The sequence below is a fragment of the Aulostomus chinensis genome, chromosome 6, assembly GCF_037954235.1.
Source record: "Aulostomus chinensis isolate RoL2024-O1b breed Wild chromosome 6, RoL_Achi_v1.0, whole genome shotgun sequence".
Lineage (NCBI taxonomy): Eukaryota > Metazoa > Chordata > Actinopteri > Syngnathiformes > Aulostomidae > Aulostomus > Aulostomus chinensis.
In genome coordinates, this window is record NC_141325.1 from 18,156,658 (window position 1) to 18,182,976 (window position 26,319).

Consider the following 26,319-nt stretch of genomic DNA (forward strand, 5'->3'; position numbering starts at 1 on the left):
GTGCAGAACTGTTCCATCTGTACCTTCTCATTGATGGTGGGGCAGAGCTGAATCAACAGGAAGCGGTAAGTAACCACAGGAAGGACACACAGGATGGAAGTGAGGAGGATTGTCAGCCAGACGTTTGGCTGGTTCAGAGAGTTCCTCGCCGTGCCTGGAGGTTCACATATTTATGTTTGCATGGATCATCCATTCTTGTCAACCTCACCGTTGACATCTCAGCTACTAATGATGCACAAGTTGAATTTGAATACTAGCACACACAGACCCATTATGAGAAATAATAAAAAGACAATTTTTTTCAAAACAGTGTTTTTGTATGTAATTATGTGAATCCAAAAAAAAAGTTTAAAATTAAAAGCCATGGCATGATGCAATCAAGTAAATCGTTTTAATTTTGATTGTTGAGCGAACAAGCTCATTTCCTGGGAAATATACTTCCTGTCCATCTTCCCCAGAGTCAAAAAAGAGGATAGATGCCATTCTCTCCTCTTTGCCTCACTGGGGGGGCGGGGCGGTGGATAAGCTCTATAGAAACCAGCTTACCGCTATTTATCTTAGCTAATGAATGATGGTAGGTTGGACATGTTAACATCCCACCATCAATATTCATCAAATAAATAAGGTTCAGGATCTTGGTTTGACCAAAGTAATCCTCATCCTCTCTTTCGAAGATTGCAATGATTAGTAGCAGTAGTCACTCTTCTCTTCAACTAATCTTGTAATTCTAAACTACCATTTGATTATGAGTGCAATGCACAACTCTAGTGATAGCGACAGTGCAATATTATGATAGATATCACAGTATGGTATGAAATGTCTATGTGACTGCACGAGGGCAGTGGTTCTCAGACTTTTTTCAGAGATGTACCCCCTCGGAAATATTTTTTAGTCAAGTACTGCCTGACACACGCAAAACATTTTTGGTAGAAAATAAAGAGGAACAGTCCTGTGCCATCAGTGTCTGATTTATTTAAGTTAAACAACTTATATCAAAGATTTGCTAGCGTTGGCTAATTTCTCCCCGCAAAAAGAAAAAAAACACAGTGCTTTGGGTTCCTACTTTTGGTACTTCGTTGGCTCTGGTTTCGCCTTCTTGCTGCTGCGCTTTAGCCACATCTCCATCGTTACAGTGCATTGTGATGGCAACGGCAGGTTATTGACGAGTGATGCTGGATCAGTGGGTCAAACTAACTTGGTTTGGGGAGAGTCTGTTTTTTTAAGGATATTAAAATTGAATACTGAATATAAAATTCAGTATATGAACATACATTTGTATTTTATCAAACTTTGTTTTTAAAAAAAAAATAAATTGTAAAGCTTCACGTCCCCCCTGGAGAACTTCCACGTACCCCCATTTGAGAAGCAGTGCACTAGGGGATACTTCCATTACTTGTAATTGAAAAGTGTTTGTCTACATATTCTCATTTGGGAAAGTTCTGCTGCTAAAGATAAAAGAATGCTTGTCATTTGTATGCATTCACATAAATGTATACATATGTGTGTGCGTGTGTGTGTGTGTGTATATATATATGTATATGTATATGTATATATATCCATCTATCTATATACGAAACAATATGAAATAACCAATATTGAGATATAAGATTTTTCCCATATAGCACAGTCCTACAAGTTATAGTAAATGTTTTAAGTGCTCACCGATGAAAGGGAAGGCTGATGGCAAGATGAGAAACATGCCATTACTGTACATGGTGAGGGTGACCGCAAAGTACATGACCAGGCTGCCCAGCACAAAGAAGGTGTTAACTGCCGTCCAGTAGGACATCTCCAACCCCAACTAAACACGGACAGATGAAACACGTTTTTTATGCACCGTATAATTCTGGTTATTTTATGCCTGACAAGACTATAAATGTTGATATCACATACCTGGATGGTGACTGCAAAGAGCAGGCATGTCTGGGTGAGGAGGGCGAACGACTGGTAATCAGCAACATCCTTCCCATCATCTCTCACTGTGCTGTGGATAGCAGCATAGGGGATGAAGAAGAGCACCAAGGAGCTGTAGCAGCTGTGGAGGGCACACTTGAAGAAGGCCTTCTTGCTGAAATACAGGTTGAGTTGGCCAGGGATGTAGAGCTGAGGGTGCTGAAAACTCCACACATCATTCACATCCTGACCATCAGAGGGAGACAGAGAGTCAGCTTTCCTTTATTTGTAAAACACATCAACTGCTTAAGGAATGAGTCCTAAGGCCTGAAAATAAGTTTGGTCAAGGCTTAACCATCCTGTGGTTTGGCCTACAACAATATCATCCCTGTAGCACTCTCCTGAACTTTAAGATAACAAGTGTTCTTTGTCACATTAACCACATTGTCCTTGTCTTAATCATAACAAAACCAATCTCATATACTGCATTCTTCACAAACACAGATCAATAACGTGTACCTGATCAAACAGACTCATTCCCAGTACAGGCAATGCTGTGTACATCAGATTGTAAAGTGTTATGAACCACTCATCGTACACCGTCTGAAAAGCAGAATCAGAAACAAAAGAAAATCATCTTTAAAAGGTCAAATCATATAATTGTTCAAAGTGAATATCCAATAGTATTTTTTGCTTGAAATGCAAATCCCTAATCCACCCCTTTCTCCTCAACAGCTTCAGCCTGTTCGGTGACTTTCGGCTCCAAAGACATGATTGAGAGGGTCAAAAGCCATGCTTTTCTTCAAAATATTCACTTGTCAGGTTATTTTATGTCTCACCTGGGCAGAGAAGCCGCAGAAGAATGCATACCAGAAGTGGACGAAGGTGAAAGTGAAGTTCTTGTAAAAGAAGTAGCGCAGGAACTTGCACATGCGCAGGTAGGACCACCGGCCATGTACCAGCAGTAGGCGCTCCAGGAAGCGGAACTGGGCAAAAGAGTAGTCACTGGAAAGGACAGCCTGCATGCCTTCCTGGCCTGAGATGCCAACACCAATGTGGGCCACTGGGCACAGAGAGAGAGAATAAAAAGGGAATTAGTCAGAGCCCCCTGAGTTATCAGATCCCATTTTTACCTGTTCCCTGTAATTAAAGCTGTATCTGTTATATCTTGCACTTTTACATGTTCACACATGGCATGAGAGAAGCTGAATGAGGAGGCTTCATGTCATCTATTGGCTGATACCTTTGATCATGCTGACATCATTGGCTCCATCTCCTATCGCCAGAGTGACGGCCTGCTTGTACTTCTTGACTAACTCAACCACCTGAGCCTTCTGCAGCGGCGTGACTCGGCAGCAGATCACTGCCTTGCACATACATGCTGTCCTCAAGAACTCGAGCTCCATGCTGCGCTCCAAAGCATATGCCTGAAAGACCACAGGGGGGTGAGGGCGTACCATGTTTAGTGATAAACTAGACAGGTCATGAAGTCAATCAGTGAAAACAAGTAATACAGTAAATAGAAAACTTCTTTTGAAGTACCAGGCTGTGTCCGTTGATGACCAGGCCATACTCTCCATTCACCACCTCATCTCTGATCGCTTTCACACCTTTACCCAGAATCCTCTCTTGCAAAAACGCACTCTCCTCTGCTGCATCCGGTTTCATGGAGGTTCGTGCATTTCTGCTCAAAAAGAAAACATTAGATGACAATTGTCATCCTCAAAAAAAAAACATTAATGCTGAGTTGGTTAGCTATCCTTTAACAAACTTCATCTGACCTCAGTTCCTGTCTGACATCCTCAGGAGAGTTGGCTGAGATGACGAAGACGTCGTTCATCTCCTCCCGCAGTAAGTTGCATGAGTAACCAATATTTTCTGCAGTTTCTGTGTAAGTCAATTAGACAAAAGAAAAACAATGACCTCTACTTTGTATAACAGCAGTGTACAGTGTGCCTTGTTTCAATCACCTTCTTTCATTCTGAATGAAAAAAAATTGACAAATATTTATACAACATACATTCCCCAGAATATTTCAACTATTTATTACAGTTTTACCACAACTGTTTCTTGGTCACAAATATCTGTTATCAATGTCCTTGATTACTAATAATCAGTAACTGGTCGATCCAAACACTTGCTCCTGTTAAACAAATCAAAAAGTTCTCAATCCTCTAAACATGTTGAAGGGTCTTCTGAGGTGATGTACCTTGCTTGTCACCAGTCAAAACCCAGATTTTGATGTCGGCTTTAGACAGCTGCTCAATCGTATGAGGTACTCCGTCTTGTAACTTGTCTTCTATTGCTGTTGCCCCAAGCAACTAGACACACATTTAGATATATCATGAACATGTGCTGTCTCATGGGACTGAGAAAGATGCGTACTTATTAAAATCATCTATCCTACCAGCAGATCTTTCTCAATCTCCTCATATAGTTGGTCCATTTTGCTCTCACGGTCATCCAGCGCAGTGCTGGCCTCATGGTGGCGCTGTTTCCACTGACTGAAATAGTCCTCATCCAGGTCCTTATAGGCCAGGGCCAGGGTCCGCAGGCCCTCCCCTGCGAACTCCTGTAGAGAACCATGCACTTATATGACGGAAATGGATAGAAACACTTGATCAAACTAAGTGTAAATATTGAGAGTCATTAAGTCTGTGTCCCAGCCATTTGACACCGGACAGTAAATTACTTATACGAGCAATTTCACAATATCCTACAGAATATGATAATTTATTTAATCAGCAATATATTAAATAATAATTTCAAACAACTACAAAAAAATGTGAAACATTTAGTAAATGACAGCTTGATTATTATCTCAGTCGCCTCACTGCACTCTGCAGGCACCAGCAATGCACATGGCAATGATGTCAATCTGAGATATCTTACATTAATAGTAAGAAGAAGCTGCTAAGATGCACATAACAGAACTATAATAGAAACTGACATTTAGGTGCTCCGTGGTGACCTCCATCAGCTTGCTGCAACACTGATGCAGTCTTTCGTAGATGATGGTGTCCGCTCCTTTACAATAAAGAGAGAGCTTTCCCTCAGGGCTCCGCACTGTACACAGGTATGACAGAAATCACAGGTATGTGTTTTCATTTTAAGTTAAAAGGCACTGATGTTAAACAAAGAGGAAATCTCAACGAGAAGTTATGCTCCAAAAAGACCTCTGTTCGCAATGATCTGTTTCCAGTGAATTATTTACCAATGACAGACATCCTCTTGCGGACATTGTTAAAGTCCAGGATGGCCAAGAGTTCATAGCTGCGTTGCTGTCCCATTTCCATGATTGAGACACTATCTGGTGTACGTGAGCGAAAGACAAATCCAAAGTTTCTGGCAGCGGTTACCAAGGCGCCCTCATCTGGAGACTGAGCCTGGTAGAGAAGTTCCCCTGGAGGAACAACACAGATCATGTTTGTTGTTGAAGAGAGAAGAAAGAAGTGTGCGCTGCTATAACACCAGCCTCTACATTGCGAGATGTTTACTGATGCTGTTGCCCCCTAACAAAACCAAAAATCCCACGGACAGTGTTTTTACTTCTATGAAATGTGGGTCACCTTCAGTCTTCTCCTCAGCCATAACAGTATGGCAGAGGGCCAGCAGTCTGAAGAAGGCATGGACCTCTGTGTTCCCCAGCTTCACTGCCTCCACAAGGGCATGGTCATGGAACATGAAGCGGGGGTCAGCCAGAGGATTGAAGGAGAAATCCACTTTGTCTGTATGCTGGGTGAGGGGAGGAGAAGAAGACAAGAGGGCATACATGATTAGAAATCCGCTTATCCTGTTAAGGGTCGCGGGGGGCAGGAGCTGCAGCCTCTAGCTAGCTGCTTTTTTGTCATTTTGTATAGTCATTTTAAAATCTGTCATTTTCAAAGACCAACTGTGGTTTTATCCTGGTTTCTGCATGAACTGTCTGTTACGACTGTGTTTTCAGCAATGTCTCATCTGCCCACATGTTCTCCCACCTGTTTCTTGTGGTGTAATTAGTTCTGCTATATTTTTATTCCTGTCTGTTTAGTTCCTAAATTTCTGGTTTATTCTTCTTGTGTTTTGCAGTAAATCTTTAGCTCTGTGAAGACTTGGATGCTGATTTATACATTTGCAGCCAGCTGCCTACATGTCTGTAGCATGACTGACACTGGATATCCCTGGCTGATAATGTTACCAATAATATTCGTATTAATGATTATGCAAAATGACCCAATGTAGAATGTCATATGTATATCTAGTGCTTCCACATGGGAGCAGCATTCAGTGTTCTTATAGTAGCACTAAAGTACTCTTATTCGTAACAATGCATATGTAATAAATAGATAATATATCAGAAGTTATCAAATATCGATTTAATTTTTTTCAAAGCTTACATCAGCCACACACGCTTTGGTGAAACTGATTAAGGAGGACCCACCTCAGTAATTTCTAGTCTCTGGCCCATATAGTCATACACATCACCTGAAGAGAAGCAGAAAAAAAATTTGAGTCAGAAGTGATGAAGAATCTTGAACACTAGGAGAAGCTGACGCTCCTTTTGAAAGCTATTATAAAGAAAAGACCAACATTTCTAACCTAAAATAAACCAGAAGAAACAACTATAAAGAAACCCATCTATCTAGCCTTATATCCATTAGACTGGCTATTGATACAAAGAAATGTGTGGAACTGTATCTTTAAAGCACTTTCAACAGCTACTGTATGAGGTACTGTCGAGCTGGTCATGAATACATTATGTATCCAGTTGGCGTGTTTGAAAACCTGCAGATCATCTTTAAAGCAATACTTCATCCAGAAAATGTTCAAGTACACAAAAGTTGGTGTCTTGAGCTCACGCAGAAATGTTCTACATTGCTGGATCCCTTTTTTCAGACTTCAGAATGCAGAAAAAAACAGTATACATTTAGGTTGAAGCTGACACAACTAAAAACAGCTTTGACACTTGTTCATCGGTGTTTCATGTGTCGCTCTAAGCTTCTTTTAGGGTCTCTTCTGCTATTTGTCTCTTTTTGTCATCTTATAAGAACCTCTAGTCTGATTTGCAATCAGATATGTCTGAACCCTGATAAACTTCTTGAATCTTACCGTAAGATTTTCCATTGATGGAGCACTTGTTGAAGGTCATGATATTCTGGGTTAGCGTGCCAGTTTTGTCACTGAAGATGTACTTGATTTGGCCGAGCTCTTCATTCAGCGTAGTGGTGCGAGCCTCAGCAGGAGTGTCATTGCGAGGATAGTACATCTTCCTGTCCCATTCGATGTAGAAGCTGTTCCCCAGCCTAATGATCTCCACGCTACCAAAGTTATGGAATTGGGAAAAAAAATGTGTTGCTTTCATTTTAAATGTCATGACTTGATTTAAAGACCACATTTTGTATCTAGTTAAATGATTGGCATCCACACAAACTTTCTTACCTAACATAGAGAGAAATAGGCACCACCGTGTTGAGTATAATGACGTAGGACCAGAAAGTGAGGAAGGCAGAGAAGGCAGCGTTGTTGCCATCTTGTCTCGGAAGGAAGGCTGTGAACTCTGAGCCTTCGTTCAGCTCCCAGAAGCAGTTTCCTATTGCCAGGATGGTGCACATGAAGGCCAGGAAACCAAAAATCTGCACAGAGACAAACAATGAGATTTGATAATATGACCTGATGACTGAGAATCTTCAACGACATAACTCAAAAAGAAAAAGGAAAAGGAAAATTCACTGAAGAATGACCGGTCAATTAAACTCCAATTTAAGTGTAAATTTATTTTTTTTAAAAAACACAAAAAAAACAACAACAGTTAATTCCTTTCCAATTAAAGGTTAAATCCAAAGTTTTCACCTCACCAAAAAGTATCTATCAGTTCTTTTAAAAACCTATGCAAAACAAAATGTAACAGACACAGTCCAGAGTGGCTCCTATGGGATGTTAGGATTCATAAATGCCGCCTTTCCAAGACTTTCGGTGAACCGATATCGAGAACCTTTATGTCACGAATCATTATCTCCATCTTATCATGTATCAGAACAGGTTAGGTCTGCAGCATAGGTGGATGAAAAATGAAACAGTTTGCACTTATTCAGATAAAAAAATGTCAATCGTGTGTGCCCTAGGTGCGTACCAACAAAAGTATACAAAAAAACCCTCTCACTTTCAGAAGACAGTTAGTCATGAAATCTATTGTGGGCAAAGTAATTTTATGACTAACTGTCTTACAAGTTACTACGGTGACATACCTCTCGGAAAATTGACAATTAAAGTTGAACCTGAAATTACTTCAGTTACTTCGCAAATCTTTCTTCCAAATACAGGCCACAGGTTTGCGACCTGTTTTCCAGAACATCTCCCAAACTCATGGGACAGAATCTAGAATAAAGCCCCTGGAGGACTAGGATGGGAAGGATGCATCCTGCCATGGAAGGATCCTACACAAATGAGGAACACCCACATTCTAAATATCTTGTGTTGTTGTTGTGTTGTACAACAAACATGTGAGGCATCACATCTAGTATATGAGCATGGATCTCAGGGCTTATGCAGCTACCAATGCTCTTCTCCTGATCAGATAACAAGAATGATGGGGGGCTCACACAGAGGACAAGGACATTCATCAGACGGTCTACGCTGGTTCTCTTAAATGTGGTTTTCCCACAGTTCTGCATCAGCTTTGTCTCTGGACCTGAAAAAAATTAGAGAAAATATTAAGCGCTTTTATGTTTTCTTCCTCTGCGTCACAGATTTTCAAAATGTTTCATTTTCTGGGTGCCCAAGTTGACTCTAAATAAACTGAAGAACCACATTTTAATGAATTTTGGTAAACAGGAACCCTAGTAAAGAGATGTTTTGGTTGCAAACTTCAACAAGCATGAGAATACAACATACATGTTCATATAACTGATACCCCAAGATATCAATAAATTCAGAATTCTGAAGGGAATTGTTTTGTTATTGTTAAATTGTGTCAATAAATGATTAATTTCATGATCATTTTTGATTTTCTTTTCACCAATGCTTAAGTCATGCCGTAGTATGTCTACAAATAATTATAAATATACTGTATATATCATTTAATACATTAAAATGGATCTTTTCAAATTCTTTAGTATTTTATATCCATAAGAAATTCTATAACTATGTATCAATGCAAAATATATTTACTATTCATTAACTGTACTTTCCTCCTCACATTTACTTGATTTGCTCCAGAACAAAGCTTACAACTTACTGGGAAATTGGCAAAAAGTTTGACAAATTTGGAATTAAATATTTACTTAAAAATGACAAGAAAAGCCCCATTCTATATAATGAGCTCCCATTTTAAAGGGAAATTAAATGAATATCTGCCTTTATGCTCAAGTCTAATTTTCCCATTTCTCTTGCTAGGTTTTACAAGGCTCCTACACATGTATGAAACAATTCCTACCTCCAAAGAGCACCAGTCCGAAGCACCACTCAGTGTTCCTCAGAGTGCAGCCACGCAGCAGGATCTTTTCATTGTCAAGCGAATACTTCTGACCAGCATAGGTTAATGTTCCTGTAAAACGGTCCAAGCGGTTGTTGGGAGGTTCACAGTAAACTTCACCTTGAGACAGAGACACAGTAGGTTTGAGAAGTTGCCCTGAACAACAAAAAAACAACTCAGATGTTGCAGTCTTACCGTTGAAGTCTGCCAGTTTCTCAACATCATCTCCCAACTCTCCTGTCACTGGCAGGGCCTGTCTCACCTTCAGGTTGGTCTCTCTGAGGAAGATAAGGAGCGGGAGAGAGAAAAAAGAAGAGGAGGATCAGGTTGGTGAGACGGAATGCTGTGAGGTTGATAAAACATGTAAGCAGCAGACAAACGTACCCATCCAGCTCTGCTGTCTCAATATAAATCAAGTTGAGAGGTTCACTGCTGGATAGCAAAAGGAGGTCAGCCTGAAACCAGAGAGAAGAATTTATTGCTGAAACATATTAATGGTTTCCCATTTTGATGGGAAACAAAGCACGAGTTAGCACAATGAACAGTACTGGGACACATGCTTGTGTTTCTCTGGCCCAGCAGTGGTTTCACTGACCAATCCTGGCTCATATACAGCGGAAGCGTTAGTTCATGTTAGATTATATCGGTGACACTGACCACCTGGTCCAATATCAACTGTGCAACCAAATTATTGGTATGCTTACTTCTCACCTGGACAAATTGTGTCTCATAAGCACATAATCTCCATGGCTATCAGACAACACTGGTGAAAGACAGCCAAAACTGGCCCAGAACTGGCTCCTTTCTGCAATGGAATGGGCTCATGCTGAACACGGCAAGATCATCAAAGACGTACTTTTATAAAGCGCCCTGGCTGTAGGGAAAGCGGGCCTCCTGTCCCCACAGAGGTTAATGTTGGGGAGGGTAACAGCCTCCAGCTTCTGTATGGATTGAAGTTAGAAGCTCTGTTTAACTTTCACTGTTCAAATCACTGTGATGCCGATTCACAAGTGCCTAATGTCACCTGAACTTCCTGTTCACTTGATGCCTCATATAGCTCTCCTCTTGACAGGAGCCATTGTAACCAGATAATCACTGCGTGTTACTTGTCAGTGATTTTTTAGTGCTGTAGCTGATTAATGCATCCATCCATCCATCCATCTTGGACGGGTTGCCAATCCATTGCAGGGCCTGATCAATGCATTTTAGTCTAATTTCTATTAAAATGAATACACAGAGGCAGTTTTAGTGCAAAAAAGACATGGCATGGGCCAAAGATGACCTTCACCATTTGAATTCTTTGGCGTATGTTCGTCCCATGTGAAAAAAAGGCTAATGGAAAACTCCCGTATTTGATTAAAGTTTCTAAACAAAATAACATCCAGAAGTAGTTTAAATACTAAATGAGGTGTGTCACTGACAAGTCAGTAAGTAAGGCTGTAAGTTTTTTATATAACCCAGAAAATAATAGCTTCGTCTTGCAGGCTTTGAGAGGATGCAGTCTTCTCCTCATAATTTCAACACCAGCACCTGTGATGCTCCCATCATACCACCAAGTGTCTAGGTAAGAGACGAGGTTGTATGTCTGGGACCCACTTGAGTATTTCTGAGGCTGCTCAACATCCGGACCTTCATGTATGATGTTTAAAAATTCATGTATCAAAGTGTTTTTGTCTTCAATTGGATATTTTGTGATTTTTCGTTGATTTGATCCGTACGTGCGATAACAATTGCATGCCTGTCGACTGTGAGAGGGATTCCTCTTTTGTAAAGCCCCACGAGACAAATTTATGGTTTCGTGCTTTACGAAAGCACCGATGTTATCCAGCTCACTCACAGTAACAAACTGGTTGTTTTCCAACTTGATGATATCCCCCACCTGGACGTCCATCCATTTCTCGCTCCTTAGTCTGAGGACAGAAAACAAGTTGATGAGTGTCTTAATGTATTGTGCAGAGAAATTGTATTTTTCCCTTCTATTTGAGGATTTCTATGAAATAAACTAACTCTGATAGACCATAAATAAAGTCTGGTAGCCATATTAGTCCATCCTGACAGCATGTTCCTGCCTATTTCCTGTATAAGCTCCCTCTCTCTCTTTCTCTATCTGAAAATAAATAAATAAATATGTGAATCTCTAATAAAATAAGCTGGAATTAATTCATAAAGGTGTGGATCAAATTGGATCAACAGGCATCCTTGTTGCCTGTTTACATTTAATGTGGTACATTTCAAATTTCAGATGGTTGTTTTTTTTTACTACAATCATATCAAATTATCATTGTATCGTGTGTTTCCCCTCTTGTTTTGAAATTATCTATTCAATTAAGTTTTACCCAAGTAATTTAATTTCAACTTGGACAAAATTTTGTTTAAACCACTTTCAAGCCATATGATGCAAAATGTTTTTACCTCTTACAAAATATATCATAGACTGTTAGACTACATATAAATCCAATCATTGTCTCTTGATGTTTTAATCAATAATTTATTAATCCACTGTCCTCTGATTTCTAAAATGTACAAACTCCTTTTTGCTTCAGTATGAAGGTCAATAAAATTGTTCTTGTATAAAAGCTCAGCAGATATTTGTTGCATTTCCTGGATATCATAGTTTATAATCTCATATTTCTACCGGATGCAGCTGCAGGATTGTGAGGAGCATTTGTTTTGTATGCTGTTGACCTGATGTCTGGTATTTCAAATATGCAGCGTGCATACCATATACAATTATACATAGGGCACACAGGATTTGAACTTTATTCTGTGCATTTTCATAAAAGTAGATTAATGGTAATATAGCAACCACTGAATGTCAATAAAAGTCACTGAGTGAGGCAATTATGAGTGCAATGACTGGGTTAAATTAAACTGACACAGTCAGACAGAAAAGGTGGGGACCCAAATGCGTGACTCAAAAGTCATCATCTTACTTACAAAAAAAACTTCCTGAACACAGCGAAGCAGTTAATAAGGCAAATGGAGCAAAGGGCTGCAGCGAGGTCAAAAAATTACCAGAGAAATTCATTGAGTGAACTGCTTAAATGTGTTTGGAGTTTTGTAGATGAATCATGTGATTGCTACAAACGTCTCAACCAAGGAATAATAGCATGAAGAGTCCCGGAGTCCAAGAATGATACAACAAGCATGTAGTAACTTACTTTCTATCAATAAGGACTTGAACTTTTCGGTTGTTAACTTGATTGTCACTCCTGTGGCGATTCTAGAAAAACGCATGCACGCACACGCGCGCGCACACACACACACACACACACACACACACACACAGTGATAAAATCAGTATATCTAATGGAATAAAACTAAAGGTCCCTTGAAACCAGTTCTGGTGTTTAAGGTCATTTTTAGAGTCCTGTGCAGGTGCAATGATTTTGATGTTTATGACGAACAAAGCAGTGATTGAAGAGATTTTTTTTTTTAAAAAGAAGAAGAAGAAGCATGTATTAGTTGTCTGCTATGCTATGTCTGCATTCTGCTCTGGTTTATTTGTAGCTAATAATACAAAACATAACATAATACAAACCCAGACACTGCTGAAGAGATGATTAGACAAGTGAGCCACTAATTAAATTGCAGATCGTTGGACATACTAAGAACAACTACTAAATCAGCAGTATATTTCTGCCTTATTGATGGTCTTATTTTCTCTAATGTGAGATCACAGGTTTTGTCAAAACCTTTCCTGTTGTCAGTTTTTCTCTTTTCAGGAAAAGGTAGCCTGGTTAGACCATCCATTTGCTCTGCAGCTTTGCCTGGACCCTTTCCTACCTATGAGAGGGCGGTACTTCTGTCGATGAGATGTATTAATCCATTATAATGGGGATCTAACTGGTTTTCTGCCCCCAAACAGTGACGAGGCTCCTGAATGGTTCTCATAGATAATTAAACTGCTGAAAAAAAATATGGCATTGGAAAATGCTGTCTCCCAAAGCAACAAGCAGCAATGTTAAGGTTATTAGAATAAACATCTCTGTAAATGCAGTTACTGTATACACATAGTAATTAAACAGCAACAACAACAACAGTACACACTATTTGCTTGTGATCGCATTACATATTTTGTTACACTGATTGGCAGAAGGAGCTTGTCTGTCAAGGAGGCTCCGCCCTATCATCGTATTTCCAGACTGAAGGGGATCCACACTTAGCTGCAGGGCTCAACTTTTGATGTATCATGAGATACAGACGCTCTCACAAGGCTAACAAAAGGTTGTTGTTTGGCAAGATCATTTACTTTGCCTTATGTGTTCTTTTTTGGGTTTCCATCTACCTACTAAATACAAATGGACCATCAACTCGGTGTTCTCACTGGGAGAAAGATGGCTCTAAAGGGCATAATTCACAATCACCCCCACTGAAACAGACAAAAACAGTTGTTCCCCTCTTTAAGCTTGTGTTTAATCTATGACATCTCTTAACCCCCCCCCCCCAACACATACACACACACCCCTTTGTTTGGTTGACCTTGACAGCTGAGTTGACAAGTAATTTTCCATTCACTGTTTTGAATGTCCATCTTGTTCTAATAAATCACTGAGAGCAAAACAAAGCTAACTGCTGGGATCCAGCCATAAGTCTGGAGGGAAATGTGTTATTTCTTAATCAGTCAACTTCCTAAAGGAGAACTGGCAGTTTCACAAAGCAGAGTGATGAAACACTGCATGATAATTCAGCAGGCTAGGTTTGGGTCACCAGTCCATCACAGGGCCAACACATATGGACAGACAACCATTCGCTCTGACAGCCACACCGACGGTCAATTTGGAGTGTCCCTCTTGATGTCTTTGGACTGTGGGAGGAAGCCGGAGTACCAGAGAGAACCCACACAGGAACAGGGAGAACATGGAGACTCCACACAGAAAGATCCCCTGCTCAAACCCGGAAACTTCTTACTGTGAGGCGGCAACAGTGCCGCCCCACCATGCCACCCCAAAGCAATGATATGTCCATCTGATTTGAAGATTACAGGATTTCTTATTTATCTATTATTATTTAATAGCAGATGTTACGCACAACTTTAACTGTACTGATGTCAGCAAAGAATGAAAATTGTATTTGATGACTAGTATATGAAGGTATGCCAACTCCTCCCAACCACAAAGCCATTACACCAAGCTAACTAGCAGTCAGCCTGTCTTTGTGGTTCTCAGGAGGAGAGAGAAAAGTATCTTCTTGATTGGCTCTGGTAAGGATTGACAACAACTATAAAATTTCCCAATGTGACAACAGGAGAAATGTGACAGTCAAAATTTCAATGTAAAAAACTTACAATGTCGTCACTGGCATCCTTAATAGCAGTGACTGACAGTACGAGAACCAGAGGCACCACAGTGGTGAACCACGAAAGAGAGGAAATCTGAGGAATCACCTAGAGAGCACAAACAATTCCACTTTAGATTTGCTTGTAGCAGCTGGTGAAAACTGAAAAAGATGAAGAACAATCTGTGTGGATGACAGAGAAATAAACAAGAAAATGATGTTCAAGATTAGAGACAAAGAAAACATCTGAATGGAAATTATAAAACATCACCAAGAAGCACATGATCAAGGTGTGTTAACAAGATGAACTGTGTGTGTGTGTGTGTGTGTGTGTGTGTGTGTGGGGGGGGGTTATGTCCATTCTGTCATTATATGTTTTGTGGATTAAAAATCAAGCCACTGGAATTTAACATAGACTCTGATGTATTAGCAGGCAAAAATGGACAGAGCTACTTTACATTAAACAGTAAATTCTGTGTATCTTTCGTGCAAAACTGCAGTTGTGCTTAGTCTTTGGCTGCTGATGACCTGTGGTGAAACACAACTGTTTTGTTTTTTTTTGCTTGATGAGGCAATTTCCTGTTCTGGGAATGACACTTCCTGAATCACACTGCTCTCTACATTATTCACTTCCTGTTTGATTAACTCACAGTTTAACTGTGGGTGGACATGTCATGGTAAACTGCACATTTGCAAATGTGGCTGGAGGTGGTTCTCAATTTCAAACTCCCCTCAGAAAATTTTAGCTACTCTGTAAGGATGCCCAACCAAGGCAGAGGTGACACAGGGAACCAAATCGGTGGATGCTGTGTTGGTAGGGAACTAAACAGACCCCTGCACTACCGAGCCACGTGGGCGGCATGGCTCAGGGGCAGAGTGGCAGTCTAGCAACCGAAGGGCCACTGGTTCGATGAAGTGTCCTTGAGCAAGATACTGAACCCATAATTGCTCCTGATGAGTAGGTTGGCGCCTTGCATGGCAGCCTTCACCATCAGTGTGTGAATGGGTGAATGAGATGGCACTGTAAAGCGCTTTGAGTGCCGCTAAGGTAGAAAAGCGCTATATAATTGAGTCCATTTACCATTTTGAGTCCATTTACTACCTGGGGAGTTGTAATATTACAGTGTTAATGAGTCATGTGTACATTATAATATTTTGGTCTCTTTCTTCAGGACGCAAGGACTGCATATATTTCTTTCTGAAATTGTCTGCCCATCCCCAAAGGCTTATAGTTACAGATATGAGGACAGGAGTTTTCCTAGATTTTAAACTTTTATCAAATATTTCTTCTGCACAGCTTATTTTATGTACATGGAAAAATGTTGCTACAGATCGCTTTTGTTTTCATTAAGGACTTCAATGGTAACTTGAAGTTGCTTAAAGTGACATTGATTTGCCAGTGATTCTTATAAAATGTTATACTTTTGGTGTTTCTGTGACATATGGAATGAAAGAACCAAAGACGAATACATTTAAGACGCTCAAAACCTTTACGATCCCATCCAAATTATTACTATAAATGTAAATGTGACAAACAAAGTTTACAGAATTCATTTATACCCGCAGCAATCAAGGTATACGGTGGCTTTGCTCATTCTAAAAGCCATTCATGTTAACTGTGATTGTATAGTTTCCTGTCTGCTGATTTCAATGCCAGGAGACTAAAACAAACATGACAATGGGATCATTTCATCACACACATTAAAGAGTATTTTTTTTTCACATGAGAAAGAGTGGATGCCCAAAGTTGGCTTGTCTAGATGTTTGAGTAATTCTTCCAGCGGTTTATGAGTGAAACTCTTTTTATAGTTGCCCCTAGGGAAAGTATTTTAGGGTTGCAGGGAATTTTTTATCCGTCATTTGGGATTGAACCATCATTTTTGTCATGACCAAGCTTCAAACCCCTTCCCTTCCTTGATACATCCATCTTCAATCCCTCAGGTGTTAGAACTTTAGGGCTAACCCTTCTGAGTGTCACGCAACTCCAGTGAAGTCACAAATTTCACTCTCGGGATTTGAGCCATTTGGTTCTATAACATTTTGGGGAGTCTTGTATAGACATGCAGCTGAATTATTTATCGGCACTCCTGTTAGCAGACGCAGTATGGAATCCAGCCATACAGACAATCATCATCTAATGTGAAATACAGACAGTTTTACTGGACCGTGATAAGCTTGAGGTGAACTCATTTGGTGAGGGCTTCAATGTAAGGGACTTTGTATGATAATGAAAATATGATGAACTGTGAATATCTTTGAGGATATCATCAACCCATTGGACACATTTTTTTGGGGGGGGGCTCAGTGGGGTTTTTTTTGCACATTTTCTTGACAGTGCACTTGAAGCCCTATAAATGTCAGTGTATATGTGAGTCACCTGAAGCACCAGCAGAAACAGAAAGTAGGCATTGGCAATCCTCTGGAATTGCTCAAAAAGGTTGAGAGGTAGGAAGGTGAAGACGTTGTACTTCGAGGTGTTGATGGCATTTGCCTAGAAAAGGAGTAAAAATAAAATTTTGTGATTAATGCAGGATTAATATAGAATTAAAAAGGATGGAACTTAATTTCTTACTGAGACTGAGTTGTTTTTCCCACATTTTAGTGAAAATGTAATAGGTTTTTATTTTATATTAAAATATGCTTTTATTTTACAGTGAAAGTGAAGTCAACTAAAATAATCAAAATACTAATGCATTAGAATCTGTTAATTTGAGACGTAGCAGAGTTCCATGCTACTGCATTATGATTTGGATTAAAACAATGAAAAGATCCTGGAAACGATAGGAATGGAAACATGATCAACACGAGGTACAAACACTTTGGGCTCCATTTTCATGAGTATGATTATTTGCTACTGGCTGGCATGACACTGACTGGCTGATGAGTAGCAGAGGAGTTGTACATGCATTTCTGATGCTGTTAGAATCAGAACAGAGCTACTTGAAGAGCACATCCTACTGATTTGAGCATTGCACATAGTATATTAACCCAATTTCTCCCTTCACTTATAATTAGGGAAGAGAGATTGAACAGAGTGCTGCAATCCTATTCTTGTTGATATACATAGATATCTCAGGAATGCCTTGTGGGAATTTCTTCAAATTTCCCAAAAATGTCCACTGGGACACAAGGACAATTTGAAAAGAATTTGGTGGTCAAAGGTCAAGGGTCAAGGTCACCACAAAAGAATGAAATATTCGTTCCACTTTCAATACCGTCATATCTCAGTTACACCTTGACGGAGCTTCTTCAACTCTGCCACAAATGTCCTGTGAGGACTGTTGAGAACCATTTTAGTGGGCAAAGGTGAAGATCACTCTGACTAGGACGCACTGAGAGGCACACAGCCACATTCTGGTATTTTAGTTTAAGTTCACTATGCACAGTTAGTTTTAGAATAATTTAGGGGCGTCAACGTCACTAAGTCGATAAAGGTATAGGACATTGGTAGATCTGTGTGAATTTTGAGGGTTTTGCCTACGGAATTTTGAAGGAAATGCAATGTAAAATTCTCATACCTCTGAGAGACCCCCCTAATTTTGACCATGATTAAATCTCCACCACTTTCCACATCAGACCTTCGCCCTTGCATTGCCAGCCTTGCCACAACCATCACCACATTAAATCTGTTAAAATCCAACAACATACAGGCTGCTGGTGGAAAAACAAACTTTCCTTCATGTTAGGTCAGCGTGTAACACACTGTGTCATTCTCTGGGGTGAGCTGAGGAATCCATAAAACTTTTATTGCCTCTTCTATGAAAATGTTCCTGTGATAAGTGAAATGCATTATGGGTCATCCCATTCAAGGCTTACACAAATACTGCCATGTACTTTTGGTGTGTTACTTTGAATATTAAAAGGTCAAAGTGCCACATCATGATGCTCTTTTCACTTTTTGCGTTTGGGTTCAGGCAGAGAGATGGGCTCAAGCTTCGGCACAAGTAAATAGCGTTTTGTTTTTAACCTAAAAGTGCTCAAATAAAGTTCCACTGTGAAGTTTATATGAAAGCTTTTGTTGTTTCACTGGGGTGGTAACGTGAGGGATCCTTGAATCCTTCTTTGCAGATGTTTTTGTTTTATGGGGGTGAACTGGTGAGAGGCATTCACTGTGCGACAGGTGGAGCTTATCAGGAGGCTGGAAGCTCGGCCAGCTGGACTGCCACATTATCACTAAACCCTCCTCGCTGACAAATCAAATACACCATTTTCAATTGATGTCAAAGACTGAATACACAATTAGTTGCAACATTTTTGCTGCTATCCATCTACTTTTATCCCCACTGTGGATAATTTATATATGTATAAAAAAATAAAAAAATAATAATTTAACAGGGAAATGGAAAAAGAAAGTTGAAATAACTTGAATTTATAAACTCTTTTTTACTATCACTGACAATAGTTTTATTGTAATTCAAATGTTTGGTTTGACACTGTGAATGTCTGGCATGGAGTGGTGAAGGAAAAAAACAGCACCAAGAAGCTTGAAGGAAATCGCAGAGTTAATAACAATGACTGTGACAGAAGACGAGACACAGATGGAGTCTTGGTTCCTGCCACACCAGCTCTGCTTGTGTTGCGTGCAGCTGTGTGCCAGACATGTGTTCTCAGTTTTCCAAAGATTTAAGCAGGATACTCCTGCTTTACATTGCCAGTATTTTTCAAAACATCAGCCTTGTTCCCTTGAACCCTTGTTCCCCCTTGTTCCTGATTAACTCCAGGATCGTGGATTTATTTCTTTCAAGTATAATTAACACAACAACAAAAATTAGGATAATTAATAAATTTAGTCTTATTCAAGGAAAAATTGTTCTCTTCATGACCAGAATTTAGAGATTTTTTTTGTCAACTTTGACAGAAAATTATGAGTCTTTCAAAATTTGGACTTTTGGATGGACAAAATCAACAATATGAACACATCACTTTTGCAATGAGCATTTGTCTATTTATTGTGATATTTTACATTTTAAATTGACAAAGTAATTAGATAGCAGTAAACAATTCATCAGTTAATCAACTCATAAGCACTGATTACATCAATTTGATTATTTACTTTCTGACATAGTTCCGCATTAAGTTCAACCAAACCCAAGTGAAACTCTTCGCCTGACGCCCTCGTCCTGACATCCCTGATAAAGAAGGCTCAAACACCCATGATAAGTATTGACTCTGTTTATGTCTCCATTGCCAAAATGTCTGCATATGGTAAACTGTTGTATCCAGTCAGTTGCACATCCTCTCTTCTCTATTTAATTTATCTTCTTAAGCCTGATGGTTGACAAACACAAACAGCACACATATTTATACTTACCGCATATTTAAAAGAGAGGTTGTACTCTCGGTCATTGGCACGGATTTTCCTCTCCACCTCTGATGAGAAAAAAAATGAGAACTGTTCAAATATGTCAGTATTGTATATCTAAAGGGCAGCACAGTAGTGCAATGGTCAGCACTGTGGCCTCACAGCAAGAAGGTTCTGGGTTTGAGTCCCAGCTTGAGCACGGGATCTTTCTGTGTGGAGTCTCCATGTTCTCCCTGTGCCTGCGTGGGTTCTCTCTGTCCACAGTCCAAAGATAACAAGAGGGGACGAGGCTGATTGATACTCTAAATTGACCGTAGGTGTGACTGTGAGTGTGAATGGTTGTCTGTCTATATGTGGTGGCCCTGTGATGGACTGTGACCTGTCCAGGGTGAACCCTGCCTCTCGCCCAAAAGGCTGCTGGGGTAGGCTCCAGCCCCCCCTTTCTCCTGCTTATCCTTAACAGGATAAGTGGTAGAAAATGAAGTATGGATGGATGTGTTATCAAAATATCAATGTACTATTAATGTAATTTCACACACTGTGGGCGTTTTTTTTCCCCTTAATTTAGTCAAACAGATAGGAAACAAAGCTGGAATTCCAGTATCATTTAAGTTTTTGTAAGCTTTGACTGTCAGTTACAAGAGAAACAATACATAAATGAATGAACGCCAATATTTCCAAGAAAATAAGGAAATAATCTAAATTGACCTTCCACATTTCATAAAATAGGGTCACATTTGAAAGCCTGCAGCTAGTTGAGACTTACCTCTTTCTTTCTTCCTGACACAGTCCAGGCCAAAGAATGACATCTTGTCCTCCTCTCTCTGCTATCTATCCATCATAGTGGCCTGTGAAGATGGAGAGAACATCGTCATCTCTACGCTCTAAGGTAATTGTTCCCCTGTTGTACAACTTTGTAAACTCAAGTGAAAGCATTTTTTTAATTCCCAGGACATTGTAAAATGATTATTTTACAGCAAACTTTAAATATTTTAAGGATAAAGTGAAGGTTTGAATGTCAGGAAATTGAGAAAAAACTAAGGCTGCAAGCAGCGTTGTTAGGGCCTGAGCCCCCGCGCGCCCGCGGCCGGGTGGGCACCGTCGGCCCGCAACCAACGGTGTAATCGGCAAATCCCTAGGCCTTGTAGTTTAGGAGATACGAGCCTCAGTGCGCTGCACAGTGTGACTGCAGAGCTGAGAGCAGAGCTGAGAGCTGGCCCTTTAAGAACCCCTCCCCCGCTGCTCTGTCTCTGATCTGTGCTAGAGAGAGAGCAGAGCTGAGAGCTGGCCCTTTAAGAACCCCTCCCCCGCTGCTCTGTCTTTGATCTGTGCTAGAGTGGAGAGAGAGGAGGAGCACCAGAATTGTAGTGTGGAAAAGTGGAATAAGTCGGCATACGTTGGTCAAGAGTGACTCATAATACCATATTTTTGTAGGGATTTTTGTCAGGAATGCAGTGGTGTGTTTTTTAAAGCTGTGGGATGTATGGTGTAGACGTGAGAAGCGTTTGTTTGACAGTATGTACCCTGAGAGGACACGGTCTTCCCATAGACTTCCATTGTAAGTGTGAAACGTGTCTCCCCCACTTTGAGGGCTTGTAAAATCCAAACCGAGCGATTCATATACAAACCTTTAGCAACTTTTGATCAGCACAGTTGGGAGAGTAATGTGTGAAATTTTGGAAGCGATGTGCCGAATTTCAGCGAATTTCATGCATGTTCAGGGGCTGAAATTAGATTATGCGTGTTATGCACATAATGCGCATATTGCGCGCGCTCATTGACAGTAAGAACAGTCCAGTACCAGGTTTTGAATGGGTGTGTATGTGAAAACCTGCTCCGGGCCGTCTGGCCGAGCTGCCTCATGGGTGTTTGGGGGGGGCTGGGACACTGTTTAGTGTGTGTTTGTAGTGTTTTTAGTGCTGCTAATGTGTTGCTCTGCCGAGCAAACATAATAGGGTCTTCGCCTGAAGTACCTTCAGGCTCAGGCCCTTATGATTTTCTAAGGTGCAAAGTGTGTGTGTGTGTGTGTGTGTGTTAGAGCACGTGCGTGTGCTAGTGTGTGGTGATGGTGGTGGTGAAGTATTACTGTTTAAATACCTTTGAGGGGTGTAAAAAGTGGAACCTCCAGATATTTAAGGGGGACAAAAAACTTTGTGGGTCCACTATTCTGGCCCTCGCACAATCAAGTTTGTTATAGGTTTGGAGTTAATATAAGGACCTGGTTTGGTTTAAGATTAGGTTTAGGTGTTTACTCTAGTACTGATGATTAAAAAACCCCACGAAGATAATAACATGTCTGTCTGCCTGCGTGTGTGTGTGTGTGTGTGTGTGTTGGAATCTTGCCTTCACTGCAGAGGTGGACCAAACATAAGGGTTGGCTCTGGGCCAGATGTAAACACATTTTGTGCTGTTAAAATGCCTTTTTGTCTGTGTACCACTGTCCCTGCTGCCTCTCCCTTTCTTCTTACAACTCAAGCCAAACATGCACAAAAAGTCCTGTAAACGCTAACAGTCAAATCTTTGAAATAATTGTAACGTTACATTTATCATTAATCAGTCTGTCACTATTATGATTATGATTATAATTATGTTTACCTTTTGGTAAGCCAATTTTGTGTTCAGGCCTCATTTTTTCACATGGACTCATGGAATTTGATTGAATATTTATCAGCGACATGTCCAAAGAAATACCATTTATAGCTGCAATATATCGACAATTTGATCAAAATTGCCTCCAAAAGGGGGTAACAGGAAAATGTGGCAGTGTACTAGCTCATCATTTGCCTTTTTATTTAATTTTTTTAACACGAAAAATGAGGGGTGATTTCAGTGATGGGAAAATTGTCATGCAACGACCTGAGGCAAATGTCATGAAATAGAAACCACCAGTCCTCCACTTCAAATATACTGGGATGAATGTCAGAGGTCATCAAGCACAGATACTCAAAATTATACTTGAAGAAAGTAATGAAGTATTAACAAAAGTCCAACCCTGCTTCACTTCCCTTTTGACATCTTTGTCCAGGTTTGCATCAGCCATCTGCATCTTAATGTTTTTGCCATATTTAGGAGAGTGATTCAGAGGGAGGCTCCACTCTCAGACCAGGCCTCTCTTTTAGTTATCTACCATTAGGGTCAGGGAGGACAGTGGAATTCCAGATCAAACAGCCATGAGTGGCTGTCGTCAGCCTAAGCTGAGCAATGGTATGACTAAATCAGTGTGACACTGTTATTTTAATGGCTTCTATCAATTCTTGTTTGGACAGATATCCAAAAATGACAAAGATGATGACAATGGTGGACCACCGGAGGGGGTGGCTGGAGCTTAATTGTTTTATTGTCATTATGAATACATTCTTTTCTTTTTTTTTATTTTTTTTTATCATCAATGACAGACAATAGAGTCAATTCATTCATGTTCAGGTTACGGTAAAAAAAAAAAAAAATTATATTTGCAATTAATTATAAATACATTCTTACTAGGATATAATTAAGTCCAGCAGGATTTTGTCTGTAAAAGTTTAGTAATTTGTATTTTGTTTTTTGTTTTGCCCTGGAAAACAAAACCAAAAAAATCATTGCCGATTGCTAATAGCTATATTATGCAATTGGAGGTCAAAAATATGGATGACTTTTAACCATCATAGTAGAGATATGGGTGGCACGGTGGTGCAGTGGTCAGCACTGTCGCCTCACAGCAAGAAGGTTCTGGGTTCGAGCCTCGGCTCAAGCATGGGATCTTTCAGTGTGGAGTCTGCATGTTCTCCCTGTGCCTGCGTGGCTTCCTCCCACTGTCCTAAATTGACCATAGGTGTGGCTGTGAGTGTGAATGGTTGTCTGTCTGTTTGTGTTGGCCCTGCGATGGACTGGTGACCTGTCCAGGGTGAACCCCACCTCTCGCCCAAAGACTGCTGGGATAGGCTCCAGCCCCCCCATGACCCTTCACAGGATAAGTGGTACAAAATGGATGGATGGATGGAGAGTAGAGATACAGTATTTTGGTTGCACATCTGACAGGCAGTCTGAGAGTCTAAGATTTAATTTTGAGTTTCACTTTAGTATAGGGGTGGGGCTAAGTGTGATGGGACAGTTAAAGAATGGAGCTTGTTAATGCAGTGTGTCATAAACATACTTCATAAGTAAAATGGTACAAGTGTTTATGTGCGTGGATTGTCAGACAGAAAGCAGAGTTTTCTGAGATCACGCCCAAACAGCATTGGTTGCCGAGGTGATGTCAGCCTTTGAGCTATAAATACCAGCCACATGTGTTTGTTGAAGAATGTGTGTGTTTTAACTGGAATGCCAAGGACAACACACACATACACACACACACACACACACACACACACACACGCACTCTTCATACCTTGACACATGGGCCAGACAGTGTGTTTTTGCCTCATTTTTTAAATGTCCACTAGTTTGTTCTCTATGTGCAAACACATTAACATAACCTCACAGAGACAATACACACACTCGCTGAGAGAGACGAACTCAAACAGTGCACCTATTCATTCACGACTCACTAAACTAACCACGCCACAGCCAACATGATCATGTTACCCAGTGCTGAGGGGCGTCTCCAAACTGGTTAATGAGAAAAAGTGACATTTAAACTCACTGCGGTCATCACAGAGGCTTAATGACGTTTTGTCATTCAATGCCAGTGTGTTGGGAGGAGTCTTTGTGTTACTTGTTTTAAGTGAAGGCAAACAGACCAAGGGAGAGTTACAGGGGTGCTGAGAAGACTCACAGATGGAAGTCCTCCATTCTTCTGCATCTCTCTTTTCATCATTTCAAACTCTTACCAGAATTCAATCATTTAAACCCTTCATCCATTTTTTTTTAGACAATAACAACTTACCATTCAATGGAGTAGCAGAAACACGAACAGTATTAAAGGGATACTTCACTCAAAATGTGTATTTACTAAGAGGTGTCTTATGTGGCTGCAGAAAATGAAAAGAGCCAGTCATGTCTATACTGTATTTTACTTAAAGTTACTGGCAATTGACTACTCATACAATACAATAGCAGCTTACAAATTCTCAAGGACACCATCTGATGTCTAGCCATACGCCCAGTAATCCACAAACACTTTGTTTTGAACTAAAGGAGTTTGTAAATGAATGGTTTTGGACAGTTTTGCTGTTGTTGCTGTCAGTCAAAATTAGCTTCAAGCTAAACATATGTTGCAGGCTCTTTTTCTGAAATAACTAAGGAGTATTCACTCAAAGCTGCTTGCACCTGATCAGCAGTGAAACCACTCTGTTCCCCACCACCCAGCAAAGTGGAAGAGCTACCCCTTGATGTGACTAGGGCTGGGTCTTGTTCAAAAAGGTTCAGTACTGGTACTTTTACTTATACCTTGTCTTAGGTATATGTGACCTTATAATAATGTCTTTCAATGATGATTAAAATCCATCCATCCATCCATTTTCTACTGCTTATCCTGTTCAGGGTCTTGTAATTTGCCAATCAAACACACTTGGTCTAAAATATATTCTTCTGGAATGAAACCTGTGGTCAAAGAACAGGTCATAAAATGGTTTAAAGCCAAGCAGAAATGGACGTCAAGGATGTTGCATAAGTTGATGGTGGTTAGAATAAGCTTCCCTTTAGCAACAATCTCTTGTCTCACTTTACAGAGGTTTCTCTGAGACAATTCACTTTTCTATGTGTTGGCATCAAACTTTTGAATTCATGTTATTCAAGGCAAACAAAAGGTGAGTAACAGTATTCCAGTGCGACATTCACCAATGACTGGCTGCAGAGGTCAGGGGTCACACAGATGAATGGGTGTCCTGTCCGATTAGTGATCTCCAGTTTCTAAACTAAACAGAACTCCATTATCAAAACTCACAGCTTGTTTGCAGCTGAAAAAGAGAACCTTTTTCACAGTGTGTGTATATGTGTATGTGTGTGTGTGCATGCGTGTGTGTATGTGAGTGTTCCTGTCTCATTCAGAATAAAGCTCTGAGTGGCGAGGGTAGAAATATAAATATATATTAAAAACAACATTAAAAAAATTCAGTTATACTGTATATAATTAAGTAATCAAATCTGCACCATAAAGCTGAGAGAAACTGCAGCATAGTGTAACAATGCCAGGTTCATCAGCTTTATCATTACCAAAGCTGCAAAATTTGATAAATTGGAAAAAGTCAAAACATTGTATAAAACTATTGTGAGCAATACTGCGATTCACAGTACAATAAACTAATCATATCATGTTATATCATGAGTCTACTTCCTTGGTAAACAGGAAATTTCAAATTATTGATCATTTTCAAATTAATATCAATCAACCTAACCATACAACTTTCATACAGCACAAAAAATGCAAACGCAAACATCTCCGGAGTATCGTTTTCAAAATGTCAGTGCCTCAGCAAAT

The 26,319-nt window shown here is 40.1% G+C and overlaps 1 protein-coding gene across 4 annotated transcripts in view; it reads right to left on the reverse strand.

The window, feature by feature from the left end:
- The window catches only part of LOC147260346 (putative phospholipid-transporting ATPase IM), a 40,433-nt gene that overhangs the window by 4,019 nt on the left and 10,095 nt on the right, over positions 1-26,319 (reverse strand). For 2 of the 4 annotated variants that reach the window (XM_086206897.1, XM_086206896.1), the window contains 25 exons: positions 20,689-20,770; positions 19,932-19,990; positions 16,998-17,111; positions 14,631-14,729; positions 12,505-12,566; positions 11,181-11,253; positions 9,728-9,798; positions 9,305-9,621; positions 8,472-8,560; positions 7,312-7,505; positions 6,982-7,190; positions 6,314-6,357; positions 5,463-5,628; positions 5,108-5,296; positions 4,844-4,959; positions 4,301-4,465; positions 4,103-4,214; positions 3,675-3,780; positions 3,436-3,577; positions 3,137-3,320; positions 2,733-2,956; positions 2,413-2,496; positions 1,894-2,139; positions 1,663-1,801; positions 24-154 (listed from right to left, as the gene is read on the reverse strand). In XM_086206897.1, the coding sequence (XP_086063023.1) occupies positions 24-154; positions 1,663-1,801; positions 1,894-2,139; positions 2,413-2,496; positions 2,733-2,956; positions 3,137-3,320; positions 3,436-3,577; positions 3,675-3,780; positions 4,103-4,214; positions 4,301-4,465; positions 4,844-4,959; positions 5,108-5,296; positions 5,463-5,628; positions 6,314-6,357; positions 6,982-7,190; positions 7,312-7,505; positions 8,472-8,560; positions 9,305-9,621; positions 9,728-9,798; positions 11,181-11,253; positions 12,505-12,566; positions 14,631-14,729; positions 16,998-17,111; positions 19,932-19,990; positions 20,689-20,731 (3,378 nt within the window). In that variant the 5' untranslated portion in view covers positions 20,732-20,770. Of the gene's footprint in view, positions 1-23; positions 155-1,662; positions 1,802-1,893; positions 2,140-2,412; positions 2,497-2,732; positions 2,957-3,136; positions 3,321-3,435; positions 3,578-3,674; positions 3,781-4,102; positions 4,215-4,300; positions 4,466-4,843; positions 4,960-5,107; positions 5,297-5,462; positions 5,629-6,313; positions 6,358-6,981; positions 7,191-7,311; positions 7,506-8,471; positions 8,561-9,304; positions 9,622-9,727; positions 9,799-11,180; positions 11,254-12,504; positions 12,567-14,630; positions 14,804-16,997; positions 17,112-19,931; positions 19,991-20,688; positions 20,771-26,319 lie in introns of those variants that run through there. The other 2 variants (XM_086206898.1, XM_086206899.1) reach the window with 2 other exon arrangements.